The 18,970-nt window shown below is 35.8% G+C and overlaps 1 protein-coding gene across 8 annotated transcripts in view; it reads left to right on the top strand.

The window, feature by feature from the left end:
- BBS9 (Bardet-Biedl syndrome 9) overlaps positions 1-18,970 on the top strand; it is a 282,244-nt gene that overhangs the window by 67,084 nt on the left and 196,190 nt on the right. For all 8 annotated transcript variants that reach the window (XM_063406699.1, XM_063406751.1, XM_063406725.1 and 5 more), the window contains 2 exons: positions 3,401-3,573; positions 5,362-5,514. In XM_063406699.1, the coding sequence (XP_063262769.1) occupies positions 3,401-3,573; positions 5,362-5,514 (326 nt within the window). The remainder of the gene's footprint in view (positions 1-3,400; positions 3,574-5,361; positions 5,515-18,970) is intronic.

Here is an 18,970-nt window from a genome sequence, read left to right as displayed (position 1 = left end):
TACAAATTGAAAAGCTAGAAAAGCAACTGTGCACTGCAGTGTTCAGTTGGAACACTGTGTGAATGCTTTATAGAAACTGCTTTGAGTGAAAAATCACAATTTGGTTTGTTGATGTGAATTTTTTTCCAACACAGAGATAATATTCCTTACCGTTTTCAGAAATCCATATTTGTGATGGGCTATATAAATATTGATTGGCTCAGCTGTGAGCTATAAGATAATATTTAATGCTTTTTCTAATGTTATCGTATGTGTTAAAACCAGAAACCATCTGGAGAATAGTTTTCATTGTACCAAGAATCAAGAATCGTGTACAAAGAATCATGTACCAAGAATTTTACATTTCTAAGGATCAAATCCATCTGTATTGTTTGCTGTATGCATTATTTACATGCTGTTTTATTGTTACTTTGTTTTTAATATTTCTTTGAATAGATCTTAAACAGTTTTAATTAAACTAGAAGTGCAATGATAGTTTTTAAAAACTAAAGAATTGAAAGGATTTACAAATAACTCTTTACTGGACTGCAGTTTAAATCTTTGATTTGGACTTTTTCTTGCATAGTTGTTAAATCTGAGTGTTGTAAGGACAAATTTGTTTCCATGTAATGAATATCTTTTAGTTTCTGCTGCAGGCCATAACTTTTAATCTCACCCCCCCCCCCCCCCCCCCCCCCCAATCTTCAATCTTTTCCTCTCAGGTTTGTTTATTCACCTGCTAGGAATGATGCTTGCAGTCACAGAATAAACTTTCCCACACTGCCTTGCTTGTGATGTTCACTTTACAAAGGAGCTTGACAATATCTGTTTCTCTTAGTGTGGCTACTCATTTACTGTGTATGGGAATCCTAACTTCAGAAAACAAATGAGTAGTATGATGTCACTTTCTGTGTTAGCAGCCTGTTTCCAGCATCCGCTTCATGCATGGAACTGAGTTGGTTAGAGAAGGTCTTAGGGGGAAATGTTACCTAACTAAAACTTATTTAAGGTAAATATTTGTAAAAACTCTGATAGTCGAGCATAATTCAGAATATTTTTATGATCAGAGACTATTGATAATACAAACACATTGTTTGGTAGAATATAATGATACTGAGATGACTGTGCTTGACTGAATAGATCTTCTGTGAAACTAATGAATGTAGATGGAATTGTATTATTGTATCTGTATTATTTGATAGGTGCTTACTCTGCTGTGTAATACTGAGCTTATACTTTGTAAAAGTGCTTATGTAGCATTTTAATAGAGGAAATGTTCTTTAAAAAGAAACCTGTATGTGTAGATAATTATTGACTAAAAGTAATGGCACTTCAGAAAAGTAAAAGAAATTTTTAAGATCAAGCCTTATTTCTGGTTTTCCATGAAAGGAGTTTAGCATGGACAATGGAAGAAGACCTCTCTTCCAGTATTCCTTATCAACTGGATCTTAGGTTCTGAATGGGAAGAGCTGCATGTAGCAATGAAGGTCATTGGGTTCACTTGGGTTCCATTGCTGAAGCTGCAAACAGGAGCAACATCTGTTTTCATGTTAGTTTTTAATTCTATTAGCTAATCCATTTTGACCAGTGTAGCAATTGTAGATATTACTTCAGCTTGTCAAGACTGCTGCAAAGAAGCCCAGCCTGAAGTACATCTTGACAGAAAATATGTATTAAAAAGCAGCTTGCACCAGCTAGATTAAGACTTAAAAGCGGGGTTTTTTTGGCTGAAATTTTTAAACTGTGTTTTAATCAAAGTGTGAGGATGACTTGACTGCTAACTGTGGCTGGGTTTTTTTTTCTTCTGATGTGGGTTTTCTAGCTGAGAAATGAACAGAATCTTCTAAACTTCCTACTGGCAGCACAGCTATTCCTAATGGTTGTGCTATTTGGACAGTCTGTTGTAGCCTTTGTAACCTATGTAATCTATTGTTTCCCCTCAGTTTCCTGCTTTTCTGATAGAGAGTTTTCTGAAATTCTGTTGTAATTTTGTGTAATGGAGCTTATTTTAACAAAAAGCTAATACAAGTTGGTTAACCATCATAAAAGCATGGGATGAGCAGAAGCACAGTTATTTCTTTTTTCTTTTTCACTGTTTTTCTGTTTAAAGCATGTGTTTAGATTAACTACAGATTCTCAGTTTTTAAACATTTCTAAATCTAGTTTGTCTGTTTTGAGACTTGGAAGATCACGTAAAGCAAATGATTGCAATGTTCTCTACTCCGGCCATGGTAAAATTAGATTGTGGTAGTATTGACCAACAAACAGTATATGGAAACTAAATGTGCAATTTGGAGGAAATCAGTTTTGTCCATTTTAAACCATTAAAGTATTAGATATGTCAATTATAAATGGAATGACTGCTGATTTGGCCTGAAAACATCTGAGCTAATTTCCGTCAAGGAAAAATCACTTAAGGCAAAGTATGATGATACATCCAAGTAAGTCCAGCCATTACATTGTGAGTGTTTAAAAAATGGATATTAGGTCGAATGCTATCTTTAGCAGATGGTGTTCTTTTCTTTAACAAGCATGTTTTTAAATAAAACTTGCTTCTTTCCTGTTACACTGTAAACAGAATTTGTCATTCTGTATTCAGTGGAATACATATCCTGGGAATGCTGCCAGTGGTAATGTCAAACAATCTTGAATTACTAATGTTGAGAAAATTTAAAATAAGTACCTTCAAGTTTAAAAGAATTCTGGTTAATTTGATTTCCTGTGGACCTTTTTAAAAAGGGCAAAAGAAAAGGAATGATTTTGTGTCAAATCCTCGTAGCTGCATTTCTATCTATCCTTTTTTTGTTAGTTATTGGCAGATGTGTAATGAAAAGATGTAAGGCAGTTATGTTTAAAAATGCTTTATCTGAAAAAATTAAAATTAAAAGGCTGCTATGATTTTCCACAATGTTTTTCTCAACATTTATTAGTTACTATCAGTTAATTTTGTTAATTAAACTAATATTAGTATTAGTTAATTCTGATTTCCTAGAAGCTGGAGAGAGGTTGAAAATGTGAACTGGAAAGAAGATCTCATTCTACTAGCCTGGTACTTTGAAATTCACTAAAATCTGATGAGTTAAATACATTTGCTGGGACAGATAACACTAACTATCAGGATTTGGTTTTTGACTTCAGTCTATATTAACACTTTTGATTCTGCACTGAGCATTTTTTCCAGAGTCATAGAATGTAGCTGGATAAGAATCACTTTCTACTAATATAAAGTGAAGCATAGCACACTCAATAAAATGCAAGTATTTCTTTAACACTAGTGAGTGTACATGTTTTAAGAAAATGTCATGTAGTCTTTGGATACAGTTAACAAGTTCTATTTGTGTGTCAGCTGAACTGTTATATCGAGAATTTATGCATCTGAAAACTGTGTTTATTAGTCTTGTATTTGTTCTTGTACTCAAAGAACGATACAGGATTCAGAGTGATCATTTGGAAGACCTTTGGCTGGTAACAAAGGAGCTCGTACACCGACTAAAAGAGCATTTCAAGAAGCAAAACTGCAAGGATTTTGCATGTACCTTTTCTGGTTCAATTCCCCTGCAAGAGTATTTTGAACTAATTGATCGACATTTTGAGGTACGTTACATAATACACAAATGGCTAATGGTCTGCTAGTTTGAAACTGGATTTTAGTGCAATGATTAACCAGATTATAAATATAGTATCACAGGTGTTTGGCTTTCAGAAAATAGAATGTTATATCTAAGGGAAAGACCCTTTAGATTTTAAAAATACTGCCATTGTAGAAGTCACACTGGAGGCTCGAGGAGGTTTGTCAGACCAGAAATAAAAGAAATATAATTACTTTTTCTTGTTTGGTCTTGCAGGTGACAATGAAGAATCTCCAGTAGTTCAGCTAGCTTGGAGAAATAGCTAACAAAATAAAGTACATGCTTTCTTTTCCCCATACCTTTCCAATAAAAAAAAGAGAGCTTGAAAATTTCTATTAAACTCATGTATTTGGGCAAAAGCAACAACATATGTGTGCAAGAATGAGAAATACTATTGGATTTTCTCTCATGCTGTGAAATTTTCTGTGAGGTGGAGCTGTCACCACACAGGAAGATGGAAGTTGTCATTGGGATTTTCTGGGATTGTTTAAGGAGTCAGCCTAGATGTTGGTCTATGTTTCAAGCTCTCAAGTAGTTATTCTATTGTCTTTCAACTAATTTGAGAGTTTAAAAAATGTTGATTTGTTTTTTTTAAGTGACTCTTATTGTATAACCACCTTAAACCTAGAGTTCTTTACATTGTATAACAAGCTTAAATACAATGAAGTTTGAAATACAGGTGTGATTTCTGGGACACTAATTTCAACTTTAATTATGTTGCAGCTGGATTTTCTGAAATTTCTGAATTTTTACTGTGATTATCAAGTCTAAAAAATGTCAAATGATCTTTTAAAGGCATTCTTATGCTTCCGTCCCTGTTAGTTTTGACACACTGGTTTTTTGGCAAGCTTAGGAGAATATTACCTGAGTTATCCCTTACCTGAGATGTCCCTTTTTTCCTACTATTTTTAGTAAAAGTTCATAGTATTTCTTTTTCCTTTAGCACCTCTGTGTTTTTCATGATGATGTACTAACAGAATGACATTTCCTTATTTTTAAATATAATCTAGTATGTAAATTTAAGAAACTTACCTTTTCTTTTCATTTTGGGGCACTTTTGCTTGCATTTGGAAAGCTTTGTGTCTTGATGTTTCTTCTGTTAGTTATAACGTAACTGTAAGGAGGTATCACAGCTTTTTGAAAGACTCATCTTTAGTAATTATTTTTGAAGCATATACTGGAAAGTATACAAGTGCTCAGATAATAAAAATTCTTATTGTATCTTTTAATAACTGGGCCTTTTACATGTTCTTTTGTGAACACTTCAAGGAATTTTGTTGCTGTTAGCTAATCAGTATAGATAAAGGAAAAAAGGGTTTAACTTAAGAAAAAGAATCATTCAAACAGTACAGAATTCAGTACTTCTATTCATGCTAAGGGAATAAGCATTTGCTTTCTACTGCAATAAATATCAAGTTCAGTACACTGTATATGTGTCGTAAATAGCACACCAAATCAAGAAACCTTTGTGTCTTGGTGGTGAGATTTCATTCTTGTTAATTAACTGCTTGATGAGATATTTATGCACTGTCATAGGTTATTGTGGCTGTTGACAATTAGTTTTGATTTCAGTGGCAAATGATAATTCTTGAAAGTGTTAAGCTTTACAAGGTGTATAAAGTATGAAACTGGCATAAACAACATCATATTTGAGTATTACACTGTTTCCAAAATTTTCTCATTTCATTTGGGACATGCATACATAAATGTATATGACCCTTAACCTGAATTCTTGAAAACCCTTAAATTGCAGTTACGTTTGAATGCTGAGAAATACCAGGAGCTGTTATCTGAAAGGGCTGTACAGTTTCGAGCCATTGAGCGGCGACTGCTGACACGATTCAAAGATAAAACTCCAGCTCCTCTTCAACATCTGGACACCTTGCTAGAAGGAACATTCAGAGAGGTCAGTACAGTTTGATTATGAGCCTAACCTTTCTTTATCTTGTTGGGAAAAACCATCTTAAAGCACATAAGCTATGCTTTCCTGGTTACATTTACCATCCAAGAGACCAGGAAGCAGTAATTTGTTTAACCTAATAGTCCCTGTAACTTTCCAGATGATTTGCAATAGTTTTATTTAATCTGTGACCACAAAATCTTTACTCCTGGGTCATACCAGCTTGACAGCACATCATTCTTTCCTAGCTGATGTTGATAGTGTAAATATTTTATAGTTCATGTGAAAATATTTTATAGTTCATAGCTTGTGTAAATATTTTATGGTACACTGTAAACTGGTGGAATGGTTTGGCTGGTGTAACATTCACAACAAAATTGTCTGAGACTGACCATGTCCTTCCTATGGGGATTTATGTTGTAATCATTTCAGAATGTGATATCTGCAGAAGAACTGTGTTTTTTAAATAGAAATCCCTCCCAAACCATCCCCATATTGGACAAGGAATAAACAAATTTTTCTTCCTGCCTCAGCTTTGCATTGCTGTAGGATATCTTTTTACTGATGTATCTCCTTTGTTAAGAAGTTATTTTATGTGGTTTTGTGCTTTTCTGTTAGAGAATCTGATTGTACTTTCTGACAATCTTTTGTGCCTTGTTTGAGAAGCTGAGTCACAATTAGAGTCCTTACTGGAAAAAAAAGTACCTTTGCAGTGTTCTATATCACAACAACTAAAATCCAAAGGTGTCAAGGAAAATTATTTCCCCCTTTTTTATCTAAGAAAACATTTATTTAAATTGGAGAAAACTGCCTTTCCATGTATGCTTGTATGTAAGTCAGATTTGCTTTTATTCCAGTCTGTACTGAATTCACAGTAATATTCCAGTCTTTACTGAGTTCACATGAGATGATTTAAGTTTGAAAGTGGGGATTTTGTGGTTGCTTTAATAAATACTAAGTGTTGTGCTAGAAGGGTTATTCTTTAACTCTTCAAAATGGCATGACTAAATAAGCCTGAAAGATTACCATAAATTAATTTCTTCAGTCTGCTTTTGCTATGTAGAACTGTCGTGGTTGGGGGGGGGAGGTGAATTTTTCCAGGGGGATGTGGGCAGTCTAATCAGTAATCAGCTTTTCTGCTGGCACCTGGATTGGTCACTCAGAGGTTTGGACACGCCTCTGAGGACACAAAGAGTTAAAAGCAGGAGTCTGGGGGGTTCAGCTTCTTTTGGGTTCTGGTTTCAGCAGTGGAAACATCTCTCCCCTGCTCAGCTCTAGGCTGAGTAGGGGAGGGGGAAGCCACGTGGCCAGGCTCAAGACAACCACGCGGTGAAACTAAAGTAAGCTGGGGCCCGGGGGGGAGAAGAGAATGGACAAGACTGGAACTGAGCTGCCCCGTCCAGGATGGAGGGGTGGAAAACTGTGGAAGTGCCTGCTGTGTGTGCTCACCCCCCTCCTTCCCCCCAAACTCTGGGAGAAGGTGCTCAGCCACGTGGGGTTTGCCGAGCCTGGGAATGCCTTCGCCTGCAGCACCCTGCTGAGAAGAAACTGTTAACCCTTGCTTAGCAGAAAGAAACTTTTCTTAGACATTGATTCTCATGACTGGTGGTTTTCGGAGAGAGGGAAGCGGCCTGGGACCAAGATGATAAAGCATGATTGGAAGGAACTCGATGGAAGAATGAGAGGAGTAGCCTTAGAGCTAGACTTTTCTTGCATAATGTCAGCCATGGACTAAACTTGAGTCTCTTTTGAACATAAACTGCATTTTTGGGTGGATACAGCTGCCCCTTGCTTTTGCTACAGTGACTGGCACTTGAAGTGAGTAGCGAGCAGAGAAGAGAGGGGGAGGGTGAGGTGGTGCCCTCTGCCCTCAGGGCAGACCTGCTCCTAGAACCCCGGCCCCTGGGTGAAAAGGGGGAGAGCTTGGCATGCAGCATCCTTAAAAAGCCCTGTATGTAGTTTTGGCCTATGAAACAGCGGTGAGAGCGCTAGACATAGGAAAAAGAGAGTGTCACCTTAGCAGACTTCTCCGGGCGGTGCTATAAGTGACATAGAAACACATAAGGGGTAGACCCGTGTTTTCTGAGGAACAGTCTGTGGTGCGAGAGAGACTCCTCTCTCCCTTGCTGAATTGAAGATTAGTTTGTTTTTGAGTGGTGATTGTTTGATCTAAAACCCAAAGGTTGGTCTGTGAAGAGTGATGGGTGGGGAGGTAGAAACTAGGAGAAGAAATGTTCTAAGAAGTTTTTATTTCTGTCTTTGTGTGTGTTTAAGAGTATTTCTGTCCCTGTTCTTATGTAATTAATAAAGTTTTAGTGGGTTTTTTTTTGTTTTCAAGATTTAAGCCTGCTCTGCTCTGTTCCTGATCACATCCCACAGGAGTTGTTAGAGAAAAAACATATATTCATGGGTGCACTAACATCTGGCCAATGCCAACCCATGACAAGAACTTTTTGCCTTTAAACTTCAGAACAACTGGGATATGCTTGACAGTTTTCTTGTGTACTTGATTTGAAAGCTGAATTCTGAGAATATGGTAAAAGATAAGTTATTGAAATAGATATATATTTCTAAAGCTTATTTTATAAAGTCCTTCAAACCAACATTAGATAGGTGCTTTTCTTAACATTACTGTTGTAGGCTTTCTGAATTGGAGTTAGTTGAAAGAAGAATGAGGAAAAAGATTTCTTTTCAAAGAACAAATGTTTACATTTTTTCATAATTGTTTAAACTTGGTAGATTTCTTGGTGGATCTCCTTTGTAGTTTCTTTTCTTTGTGGGAATCCCCTTCCAAAAAAGAAATGTTGTTATTGTTACTATAAACACAGTGTAGCAAAATGGTGATTTCCATAGAGACTCCCTGCTGCATGTGTTGTTTTGAAAGTGAGAGCTGTGGTAGGATTTAATATTGACTCTTCTCTGGGGATGAAATGAAATTGCTCAGTGTTGCATTTTCTGTATGAGGAAAGACCTTGTTTTCTTTAATTCAGTATCATATTCTGTCTTTATTTAAACAAGTATGTCTAATGCAAATAGTTGAGGTATTCAAAATATGATAAATGTGTTTTCTGAAAAGGAATAATGAGGCTGTTTAAATATGAACTGTATGAAGTCTCACTCCAAAAATTCATTTAGTCATGTAGCTTTTTGACTTTTTAATAAATATGCATTTTATTTTCTTATAATCGTCTGAGAATTTCATCTCCTCGCTTATGTTAAATATTTTTATAATGAGAAAAGAAAAAATTGCCTTGTTTTATTGCCTTATTTTTCACTAAAGTAATTGTTATGTGCAAAGCACAGCAAGGTTTTTTTTTAATTTCTCACATTGTGTTTTGTATTCAGAAGGGAAATGTCTGTATTTTGGTTTTATAGTGTATTCCAAACCTTTTCATCTAGAGCAGAAAGGGATTTCCAGTTAATGACTGTGTGATTTTGTCAGTCTTTTTAACACAGAATCTCCAGGACTTGGGCACTATATGAATTACATTCTTAGTAAAATAACTATTGTATTGTGGGATTTTTTTTTTTATATTGAAGCTTTAGCAAATCCACAGGGATATAAAGATGCCTTGTATTGCTGCCTATATTTTCTTGCAGATGTGTAACCTTTTTATGAACAACCTTTTAAATACAAATCAAATAATGAATATTCAGCTTGTGTAGTTTCATTGCCTAGGTGCATACTTTAAACATATTCTGTATAGTTTCTTTGCCCACCTGCAAATTGTTATGACTTTCTGAACCAATTCAAATTTTACAACTGAAGTAGATTTTAAATGTTAATTTTCAGATTTTCAACTTCAAATAAAAGTTGTGTTTGTGTGATAGGTAGGTAAATGTACAATTCATGTTAAAATTATAGATGTCAAACTGGAGAAAATTAATCAAGATGCATTTCATTCCCTGGTAAAAAACATTTTTATTTATGAAGTAATTTTTTGCGTTAATCCTTGTACATTGCCAACAAGGCAGGCTATATTTAGTGCTCCAATGAAACTACTGATTGGCCTATTATAAGGAAACTTTAGCTCTACTTTCCATCTTGACAGTAATGAAATGTGTAAGCAGGCATCAGTGTGTGCAATGAAGAAAAGCTTACTTTTAGTTTCATAGTCCTGTTTACATTTTCTTCTAGAATTTGACTTTCTGAAGTAATATTTTAGGTCTAAATAGATTCAAGTGAGTGTTAATGACAGTTAACAAATAGTGACATCAGGTGTTCCATTCTGGAAGGAAAAGGAAAGCTGTTATGTACATAGTAGTCTTGTACATTTGAAATAGGAAATGTTATTCTTATGATCTTTAAGGAGGATTTGTAGGAAGGTGCTATGAAAATAATGAAAAAATCAATTTGCAGTTGATGCTATTTATATGCCTATGAAATTCTTGATCTGCTAAAAAAATGTTTAGCAGTGCACTTGGACATGCTGCTAGCACTTGCATGAAGAAAGGATTTTAATTTGATACATTTAAAAGCCATTTAATGGTAGTTGATATTCCATATATGTTTTGTAGTTTAAAGGACTTCAAATATGAAATGAGATGGCAGCAAATTTTATGGTGGCTGTTGTAAACAGCATGTACTTTGTATAATGCTACCCTACTAGGGACATGTTATTGCTTGAAAGTGCAGTTTAATCATCTTTTATGTCTACAATGTGTTTTCTGTCATAATAGAAAAAAATGTTCATAGTTTGGCAGTAGCTGCACGTTCTTACCCTGAAATCATAATTTTCATGCATTGACTCTTGGCAAACATTACTTGGATTTCCAGGTACAAGCTGGAATTAATAAACGTCATAAAAATGAGATGCTTCAATTTCTTATTTCACCCCACATGGATTTTATCCTACTGAATATAAGCAACATTAGCTGTAAGCTTGTTTAACCCTGTTTGGAAGACTACCACAGTTACATTCTTTTAGGGAAGGAGGAGGAGGGTGAATTTTAAATATGGGGTGGAATTCTCTTGGGGCATTGACTGTTCTTTAACCAATTTTAAATACTTAAAACATGAATCTGAGACAGGATTGAGCAGTTCTGGTTTACAAAAAAGAAATACAAGGCAATCACTTCTACCTTGCATTGGTTCTGTTTGTATTACAAAAAATTAGAAAAAGCAAGAGACAAATCATGGTTTTTCCTATATCCTCACACTTCCAAAGTGTAGTTCCCTTCCTATTCTTTGATGGTGCTATTGAGCAGTACCTCAGGTTTCGCCATGTTCTGAGGTCTCTTTAGCCCCACACTGTAAAAGCACTGACTTTCTTGTTCTTTCTAGTGATGAGATCTTATCTTTTACCCTTGGGCCCAGTATCCCTCTGACAGTTGCTTATTTGTGCACTGTCAAGCCTGTGCATGAATTAGTGCTGAATAGCAGCAGCCACCTAGCCAGACAAGAGGGACGATGCACTCTGTCTCAATAGAAACAGTTAAACAGTGTTTCTCCCCTCCTAGTCTGCAAATTAAAACAAAAAAAACCCCAAAAAAACCCCCCAAAAACAAAAAACAAAACAAAACAAAAAACCAAAAAAAAAAAAAAACAAAAAAAAGAGAGAGAGAGAGAGGGACTGAATGATTTCTGGCTCTTCATGTTACTGTAAAATTTTGTGTGGTCATTGGAAACGACAGTTACCAGGAATGGACTGACAGAACAAATCTGACATAAATGGTCAGCACTGTTCCATAAATTTAGACATCTAGACTTAAGAACTATGTATTTTCCATATTTGTTCTTGTTTTGTAAGATCAGTGATACATTTTAGCTTTTCCTTCAGGTACCTTATAAATTTGAGACCATCTTGCATTATTGAAAGGACCCAGCACACTTTTTGAACCAGAACTAATTGATGATGAAAACTTGCTTTCTTTATTTTCTCCTAATTCAGCTATTCCTCTGTGTTCATCTTATTTATATTAGTATTGAATAACCTATCTCTCAGAAGTACTTTGGCTGTAAGTAGTAATAAGGTGATTTTCAATGTGATTTCCTGATCCTACTCATTAAACAATTAGAAGCTCTCCAGATTATTCTGCTGTATTTAGTACACAATTTGTATTTATCTTGGTCTTCCATCTTGTAAATTCTGTATATGATTTGCATCTTGAAGTGGTAAATGCACATGGGACTTTTCACCTGAAAACTCTTCTTGAAACAAGTGGAAAAGCTTCCAAATAGTCTTTCTGGTTTCAAGAGGTGCTCATAGGTTTTTCTTTTGAAGTAGTAGGAAGTAACACAGTTCCTACAGATTTGTTTTCCAGTGTGACTTCCCTCATCTGAGGGAAGTTCTCCCTTCTGAAAAGTAAGTGTAGTTTTTTACCATCAGTCAGCAGACTGATGTTGTCAACAAAAGTTGTCAACAAACACACTTGCTTCCAGGTAGAGACACCATGATTCCTCATTTAGAATAAAAAAGACAATTCCGTCAGGAAAATCATTTTAATTATTTATCTGGCAGTAAACTGTATAGGAATTTGGTGCCTGTTACTGAGAAAGCTTTATCTGCATATAAAGGTAGCCCTTTTCCTTGAGGTCTGTGATGTGAGCTCTCCCTTCATATACAGCCCTGGATGTTAGTTGGGCATCTTGGAGCATTCAGTAGAGATTTCTGAAGAAACAAATGAAGGATTTGGAGGCCAGATGTCTCTAAATGAATGCACTGGTTCTTTTAATTAGTAACATCACAGGAGTTGTCCTCTCTCTTTTATATGGAAGTCTTGAAGAAAGGTGCATATATTTCCAGAACTTTGTGAACTTCATTACAAAGTTGTTTCTTTGTCGTAGAGTAATTTAAACAGAAAGATGGACTATGTCACGTTTTTGAGATGAAATTTTAAGCAACTGTGCTATGAACACCAACTGCAAAAACTTAGGCCTGGCCCACAGTTTTATATTGCAGCACAAGATTGATGCTTAAGTGACCTTATTTTTGCTGTTTGTTGTAGATGTGGTGTTTTGTTGTTTTTGGGTTTTTTTTTTTTGGCAACTGTTTTGATTCTTTTGGAACTCTTTGATCTCATGTCATTTGCAGAATGACACTGAGTAGCTGACAGGATCTGTTCTGGTCTCTGGTCCTAAAAGTTGATCAAATCTAAAGCTACCTTTGTGACATTGTTTTTCTCAAAGAAGGAAAAATATCTAGAGCAACACACAATTGAAGCACGTAAGATCAGATTTGCGGCTCAAAGAACATGCAGCTCATGTTAAACAGTTAATTTTGGTGTGTGGTTTTTGTTTTTTTTTTTTTTAATCCTACTGAAAAAGAAAGCTGTGATACAACAAACTTTCTAAACTAAATGTATGGTGAAAAAGAATCTTTTTCATCCTTGAGCAAACTTAGAAGGCCAAAGGAAGTGCAGTAAATATTTATGTTTCTTGAGATTTCAGCAGAATGTGTAATTAAACTAAATTTTGGACAGAACTTAAAGGAACTTACTTAGAATCCCTCTGAGCACATCTTACTTAACCAGAAAATTATACGGAATTTTTAGCCCCGTGTTACTGATCATACATGTTATGCTCTCTTTTGTTGTGGTTTGTGATTAAGCAAGTGTGTTGAAACCTTGTCAAGCAATATTTTATGTATTAAAATATCATGTGCTGGTTCTTGTCCATTTTAGAGTATTTGACACTATCAGGGAAAGTTAGTTTTGGCTGTAAATCATTATATGCTTGAAAGAACTACTTGATTCCTAATTGTACCTTCCAAATCATGTGATTTCCTCTCTGAAATTTGGCACTTCATATAAAACCAATTAACAGTTGACAAATATCTAAAGGTTAGCACATTTTGTCCTCCTTGTTGAACACTTGTGATCACTTTTCAGTACAGATCATTAGCTGATTTAAGCCTTCATTTTTCCTGAGAGCCTGGTTTATAAGGCATGGGGTTCTGACCCAATGTCCAAGGACTTGCGTTTTGTTGGGGATATTGTCACATATCTGGTTCACCTGCATTCAGCATCAGCTACATGTGAACATGAAGCCATCTGGAGGCTTTACACCTGTGCCAGTGTCTAACAAAAATGTGTATTTATACACCTTCCCATAGTACTGCACTAATGTAGCTGTGTCGCTCCCAGATGGGGATGATTCTCAATCTCCTGTCTTTCAGCTGGTGTGGAAGAATTCTGTGACCATCTGCACCATTCTCTGCAGCTCTGTTTTAGTCTTTTGCTGTGCTGTTGGGTGCTGTACCAAGCAGTGCTTCAGGTGCTCTGTCTTTTGGTCTCTAGGTATATGCCCTGGGTTTGATCTTGTATCTCTCCTGCTCAGAGTTTTCTGGAGTCCAGTTAACTCAAGCTGATGACAAGTCTTCAAGCTTTGTCCGGTTCCTGGTACTGAATTCCCCCTCTACTGAATAACTGTGTATTTGACACTTACAGTACTTTATAATTCTATGAAGGAATTTTTAAATGTGCTTGTGTACAGGAATTTTCTTATCATGAAAAATACAGATGGGTGTGTGGAAAAGAGAGCCACTCCAGTCAGAAGGTCCAAAGTTATTTTCATGTCTTCAGCAAGAGATTTGGATCTCGTTGCTATGTTTGTGCTTCCTTTCTCCTTCTTTGCTTCCCATTTTTCTCTGTTATCAGAGTAAGATCCCCCCAGCTATCAAATGACACCCTTACGTTTGATTTTTGAGTCTGTCATTTCTGATTCTTGGTTGGAGACTCACCTGATTGAGCTGACTTCTGGCTAGACAGTTTTTTTGTTCAAGGGAGATGGAAATACTCCAAGTTAGTAATCTTTGGTGTTTTCATATTGTTAGTTAAAGTAATTTCTTTTGATATTTCCGTAATGATTTCAGCACAAAGATGGAAAATATATTGAGGGCAAATGCTTTTACCCTCCTTAGATATCAGTGTTTGTGTACATGTGCACATGCATATCTATAACTACTCATAATCCATCATATCTTCATTTTAGTCTTCAGAGTTGTTCCTGGGTGTCTTTTTAGTATTGTCTATATAAAATCCAGAGTTCTACATCTGTGATAGTTGGTACTAACAGGTCCAGCACCTAAAGTGCTGCAGAAAAAAATATATTCTCCTAACTTTTCTCCTTTTCTCTTGTCCATCTACTGGTTAGGAAGCCAGTCTCTTGTTTTCTTATCTGTAATTTACTACACTGTTAGGTGTTATAGAAAGTAAGCATATTCATTATGATTTTTGAAGTAAATATAATTTTCTAATGTTTTGAAAGGCAAAGTACTGTTCCTTGTAGTATTTTAACACTTGCAATGTGTGGAGCACTTGGATTGTTGGTGATTTGTAGTCAGTGGCAAGTAAAACTCAATATGTCACTAAAACACAGGGAATGTCATTAAAGGTCCATTAACTCTTTGTTCAAGCCCCTTAACGCTTTTCCTTGCTTATTAATCAGTTGATGAAAATCTCAAAAGTGATCTTTAATGACTGAGTATTCTCTCTCCAGTGGCACTTCTGACACACAAGGCCTCAGGAACTTGACATTTTGAGCATGATTCATTACTTGATTAGTAAGGACTTTTACCTCAAAGCAAAACCATTAGGGTTTATCATGCATGACTCAAAGGCTATATATCACACTCTCTCCTGTAATAGTAATTTTCCCCAGATAATGTCAGTGAGAGCTACACCCATAATATAAATTAGCTCTTTTTGGCTTGAATAAATATGCTGTTCCTTGGAGGAGTTATATTTAACTTCTCTTGTTTTATTGCTGTTTCTGCTAAATGTAGTTTTTCATAGCCACTAAAAGCAGCTTGTTGGCTATTACGCATAATTAAAATTCTCAATTTTACGGGTGTTCAAATAGTGTTATGTTTCTATTTCTTTAAGACTTATTTAACTTTAACAGTGGAATACTTACAATATCATCAAAGCCCCTTTTTACTAGAAGATGTATTCCAAAAATGTCTGAAAGTAGTTAGCTGTGCTTGGGAAGCATATATTAGGATTACTGGCAAAACTCTTCTGTGTTTTGATCTGTGGTAGCAATTCCTTATTTCAGTGTGGGAGAGTCTTCTGACAGTTTAATCAGTTTGTGGGACAAATAGGTAAAATTCACATTATCAGTGAGGTTTTTTTGGGGGGTATGGGGGTGGAGGAAGTTAGACACGTGTAAAAGCAGGAATGGGCATAGCTATCACAAGAGAAAGAGACTGGCAGTAAAATGTTCTTGTGTGGGTAGATATGGCAGAGTGTGCCTCAACTGGAGTGTGCTGGACTGCATTCAGCCTGGTCTGTCATATTTTCCACATGGGAGGGTTCCAGCTACACTGTGCTGTGTCCTACAGCCCCATCTACTGAATTACTCCCCTCAAATCCATGAATAGCCAGCTTTGAACACCCACTGCTCCATTCAAATCAGTCAAGGACTAGAGGTGTGATTTTTATTAATTTTTTCCACCCGCTCCTCTTGGAATGGGGTTCCCACTTTAGACCTGTAACACCATTGTGACCTATTGAAGAATTCCCCAGACTTTGGTTCAGTTCTCAGGGGCATGGTCAGATAAAGGCAACAGTAAAAAGTGATTTTTGTCACTTCTTGTGATGTAAACATTGTCTGGCACTTTCTGTGACATTTGTTTCATTGGCTCATGACTTTTTGAAGGGAAAGAAATAAAATTCCTTTGTAGTGGTAATCTTGTATCCTCAGCCTAAAATGAGATCACCAGACCATGTGTGAGGGTGTTCTGTAGGAACTGAAGGAGACTGTGTGCATTTGAATGAGTGAAAATGGAACCAGTTGGCTACAGTTCCCCAAGGAAAGGAATACTGATAAGTTTTATTTCTTTGAAAGAAATGCCACATCAGATAATCTGAATTATTGGATACCCTTGTTGAAGTTTAAATCACTGATAGTCTCATTGGGAGAAGTGTACTCCATAGGCAAGGGAGGAAGTGCTATGTAATAGCATAATCAAAACTTGAATAAAACAATCGGTATCCGAGATGATACCATCTTCGTGAAAGGAGGGAAACGCTCTTATTTCATCCTCCCTAGAAAGTTTTCTGTATCAGCCCTGTAATTTTGTAGTATGGAAGCATTTGAGACATAAAAAATATATAGCTAAGAACTAATGAGCATATCTGGTGGAAGTCACAGTGTTCACTTTGGGGGTTTCTATACATGATCTTGGTGAAATTTCTCATTTTAATTGAATAGCCCAGCTATGATGAATTAAGTGACTATTACAGGATTATCAATTTTGGTTGATTTCTGTAGTTGCACTCAGAGCATTTTTGGTGTCTTGGGATATAATTTTAGTAGTTTACCTTTGGGTGGCTACTGTACTTGTTTTGCCAGTGTGTAGTGTAGTTTTGCCATGGGTGCAGTGCCTTTGGGTGCCTGAAATAACATTGAACTAGATAATTTTCTTCTGCAAGGCCAAGATAAGTATGCTGATTTCTTTGATATACAGTAGATGACAGTTTTGCTTTGTGGATGGATGTCAACTATATGTTGGTTTCAAATTCACAGCGTAAATATTTCATAGACTTTCTTACTTGGGTTCAGCGAAATGCCTGGTTATACATTTATTATACCAACAATAAATACTATGGGGGAGAGCTACATAATTTAAATAATTCAATAGCATTTTATGCCAAACCCAGATTTGAAACCAAACAAAAAATCTCCCCCCCCCCCCCCCCCCCTCCCAAAAACAAAACCAAAAACCACACAGGAAATAAGTATTTGATGGCCAAATTAACTAAACTATTTACTCATGTAATGCTTGCAGATCTTGGTATGAGTTGGGTATTGAAGTGGATTTGGTTACTGTTGTGACTGTATTGTAAACCAAGCAATACCAAGTGAGCTATTTTGTCTGCAAACTAAAGCTAAAAAATGTTTTATGTCAGTCTGTACAACTAGTTATTTCAACTACCATATAGAGAATGAGTATCTGAGTTACTGTTCTGAGGGTCTTGGGTAGTCTTGCAGGTGTGAAATATGATTTAGTCACTGGTGATGCCTGGCCCAAAATGACTTGGATAGACCATGTCAAAGGTGGAAACCTCACATTATCAGTCCCCTGCTCTGCACACTCCTGTTCAGCTCAGTTAAGATCCTACTACTTTATAGAGGCAGTATAGTAGTAGACTGTGAATTCTTGAAGAAAAAAAAATTGAAAAATAGAATAGGTGCTTTATCAATAAAAAATAAAAATGTTTCCTTGTGTGTGTGTCCCTTTCAGTCAGCTCACAGCTGCTGCTTTAGCCACTACCTTCCTATGGAAAAATGTAACTTGTGTGGTCATTCTCCCAATTTAGATCTTTTTAATAAAAGGTACAGTTTATGTTGGAGCTAAACTGTTGGTTAAATCTGTAAACTGACAAAAACAAAAGGGAAAAGGACTTTCTTTGCCATTTCTTCCTGCCAATTGGCACCTCAAAAGGTCTATTTTATGTCTCAGTTGTGCTTAACTACTAACTTCAACAGAATAAGTATTTCTACATTGTGAAGCCTTTAATTATTCTATTGTGGATAGTTTAAACCAGTGTGAAAAGGGGAAAGTTGGTTAATGAAGGAAAATTTGGCATAATCAACTGTGGAGTTCAGAAGTCAGGAATAAAGAAGACAGTAATGATGAGTATCATAACCAAAGACATAATATTTTCAGGCTTTTATTAAATAGAATGTTCTGTCCGTTCTGCTTGCCCTGCGTTCTTTGATAAAGTTTTGTGGCTGCCAATTTCTTGGTTTAATATTAGGAATTTGTTTTGGATATAGACTGTATTATTTAAATATCTTAATTTTAAGTGTTTGCTTGAATTTCTTGTTGGATGGGCAACAAGGACCCTGAAGTGTTGAGTTGACAGAGTTTGACTATAACAACTGTAATCCTCTGTTTCCAGAAAGCCTCTTGGTGGGCCTAGAAAACTGTATGTATGGCTGTTGAAGGCTATACTTGCCAGTACAATTCCTGTAATATGGGAAGGAGAAGTATGGAAAAAGACATTATATATCACAGGAACTGGATTTTTTAAAATGGTATTTTCAAAGGAATCATTCCATTTCCCTTTAGGAAATTTGAAAGTATTTGGAATGGATAACAGAATTTTTATCTTGTTCATTGTTTATATTCTTAAGGCTAGTCTACTTAGAAAAAGCGACACCTATTAAAGGCCTTTGAATTCAGAGTCTTTCATGTTACAATGAGTCTATTTACTGCTGTCAGTAGGCTTGTAATATATTTAGCTTTAAGAGGTTAACAAGCATACCTTGGAGTGTTACTTTTATTTTCTGTTCTGTGACACTTAGCAAAATCCCATTATACAATTGAGTAGTATTATAATGTTAAAATGTTAATTTGTTCTGCATTCCGTTAAAATTGGATTTTTTTTCTTGTGCACTGGCCCATGCGTTTTGTATAAAACCTATAATTTAAACACTACTCCATAGAAATGCTCTAAATTAGTAACCTTTTGCCTTTGCTACCTTAATTACATCTCATTATTTAGTACTTAA

This window comes from Prinia subflava, chromosome 1 (genome assembly GCF_021018805.1).
Source record: "Prinia subflava isolate CZ2003 ecotype Zambia chromosome 1, Cam_Psub_1.2, whole genome shotgun sequence".
NCBI lineage: Eukaryota > Metazoa > Chordata > Aves > Passeriformes > Cisticolidae > Prinia > Prinia subflava.
Note: the sequence above shows the minus strand (reverse complement) of the source record. Positions and strands in the feature narration are given on the sequence as shown.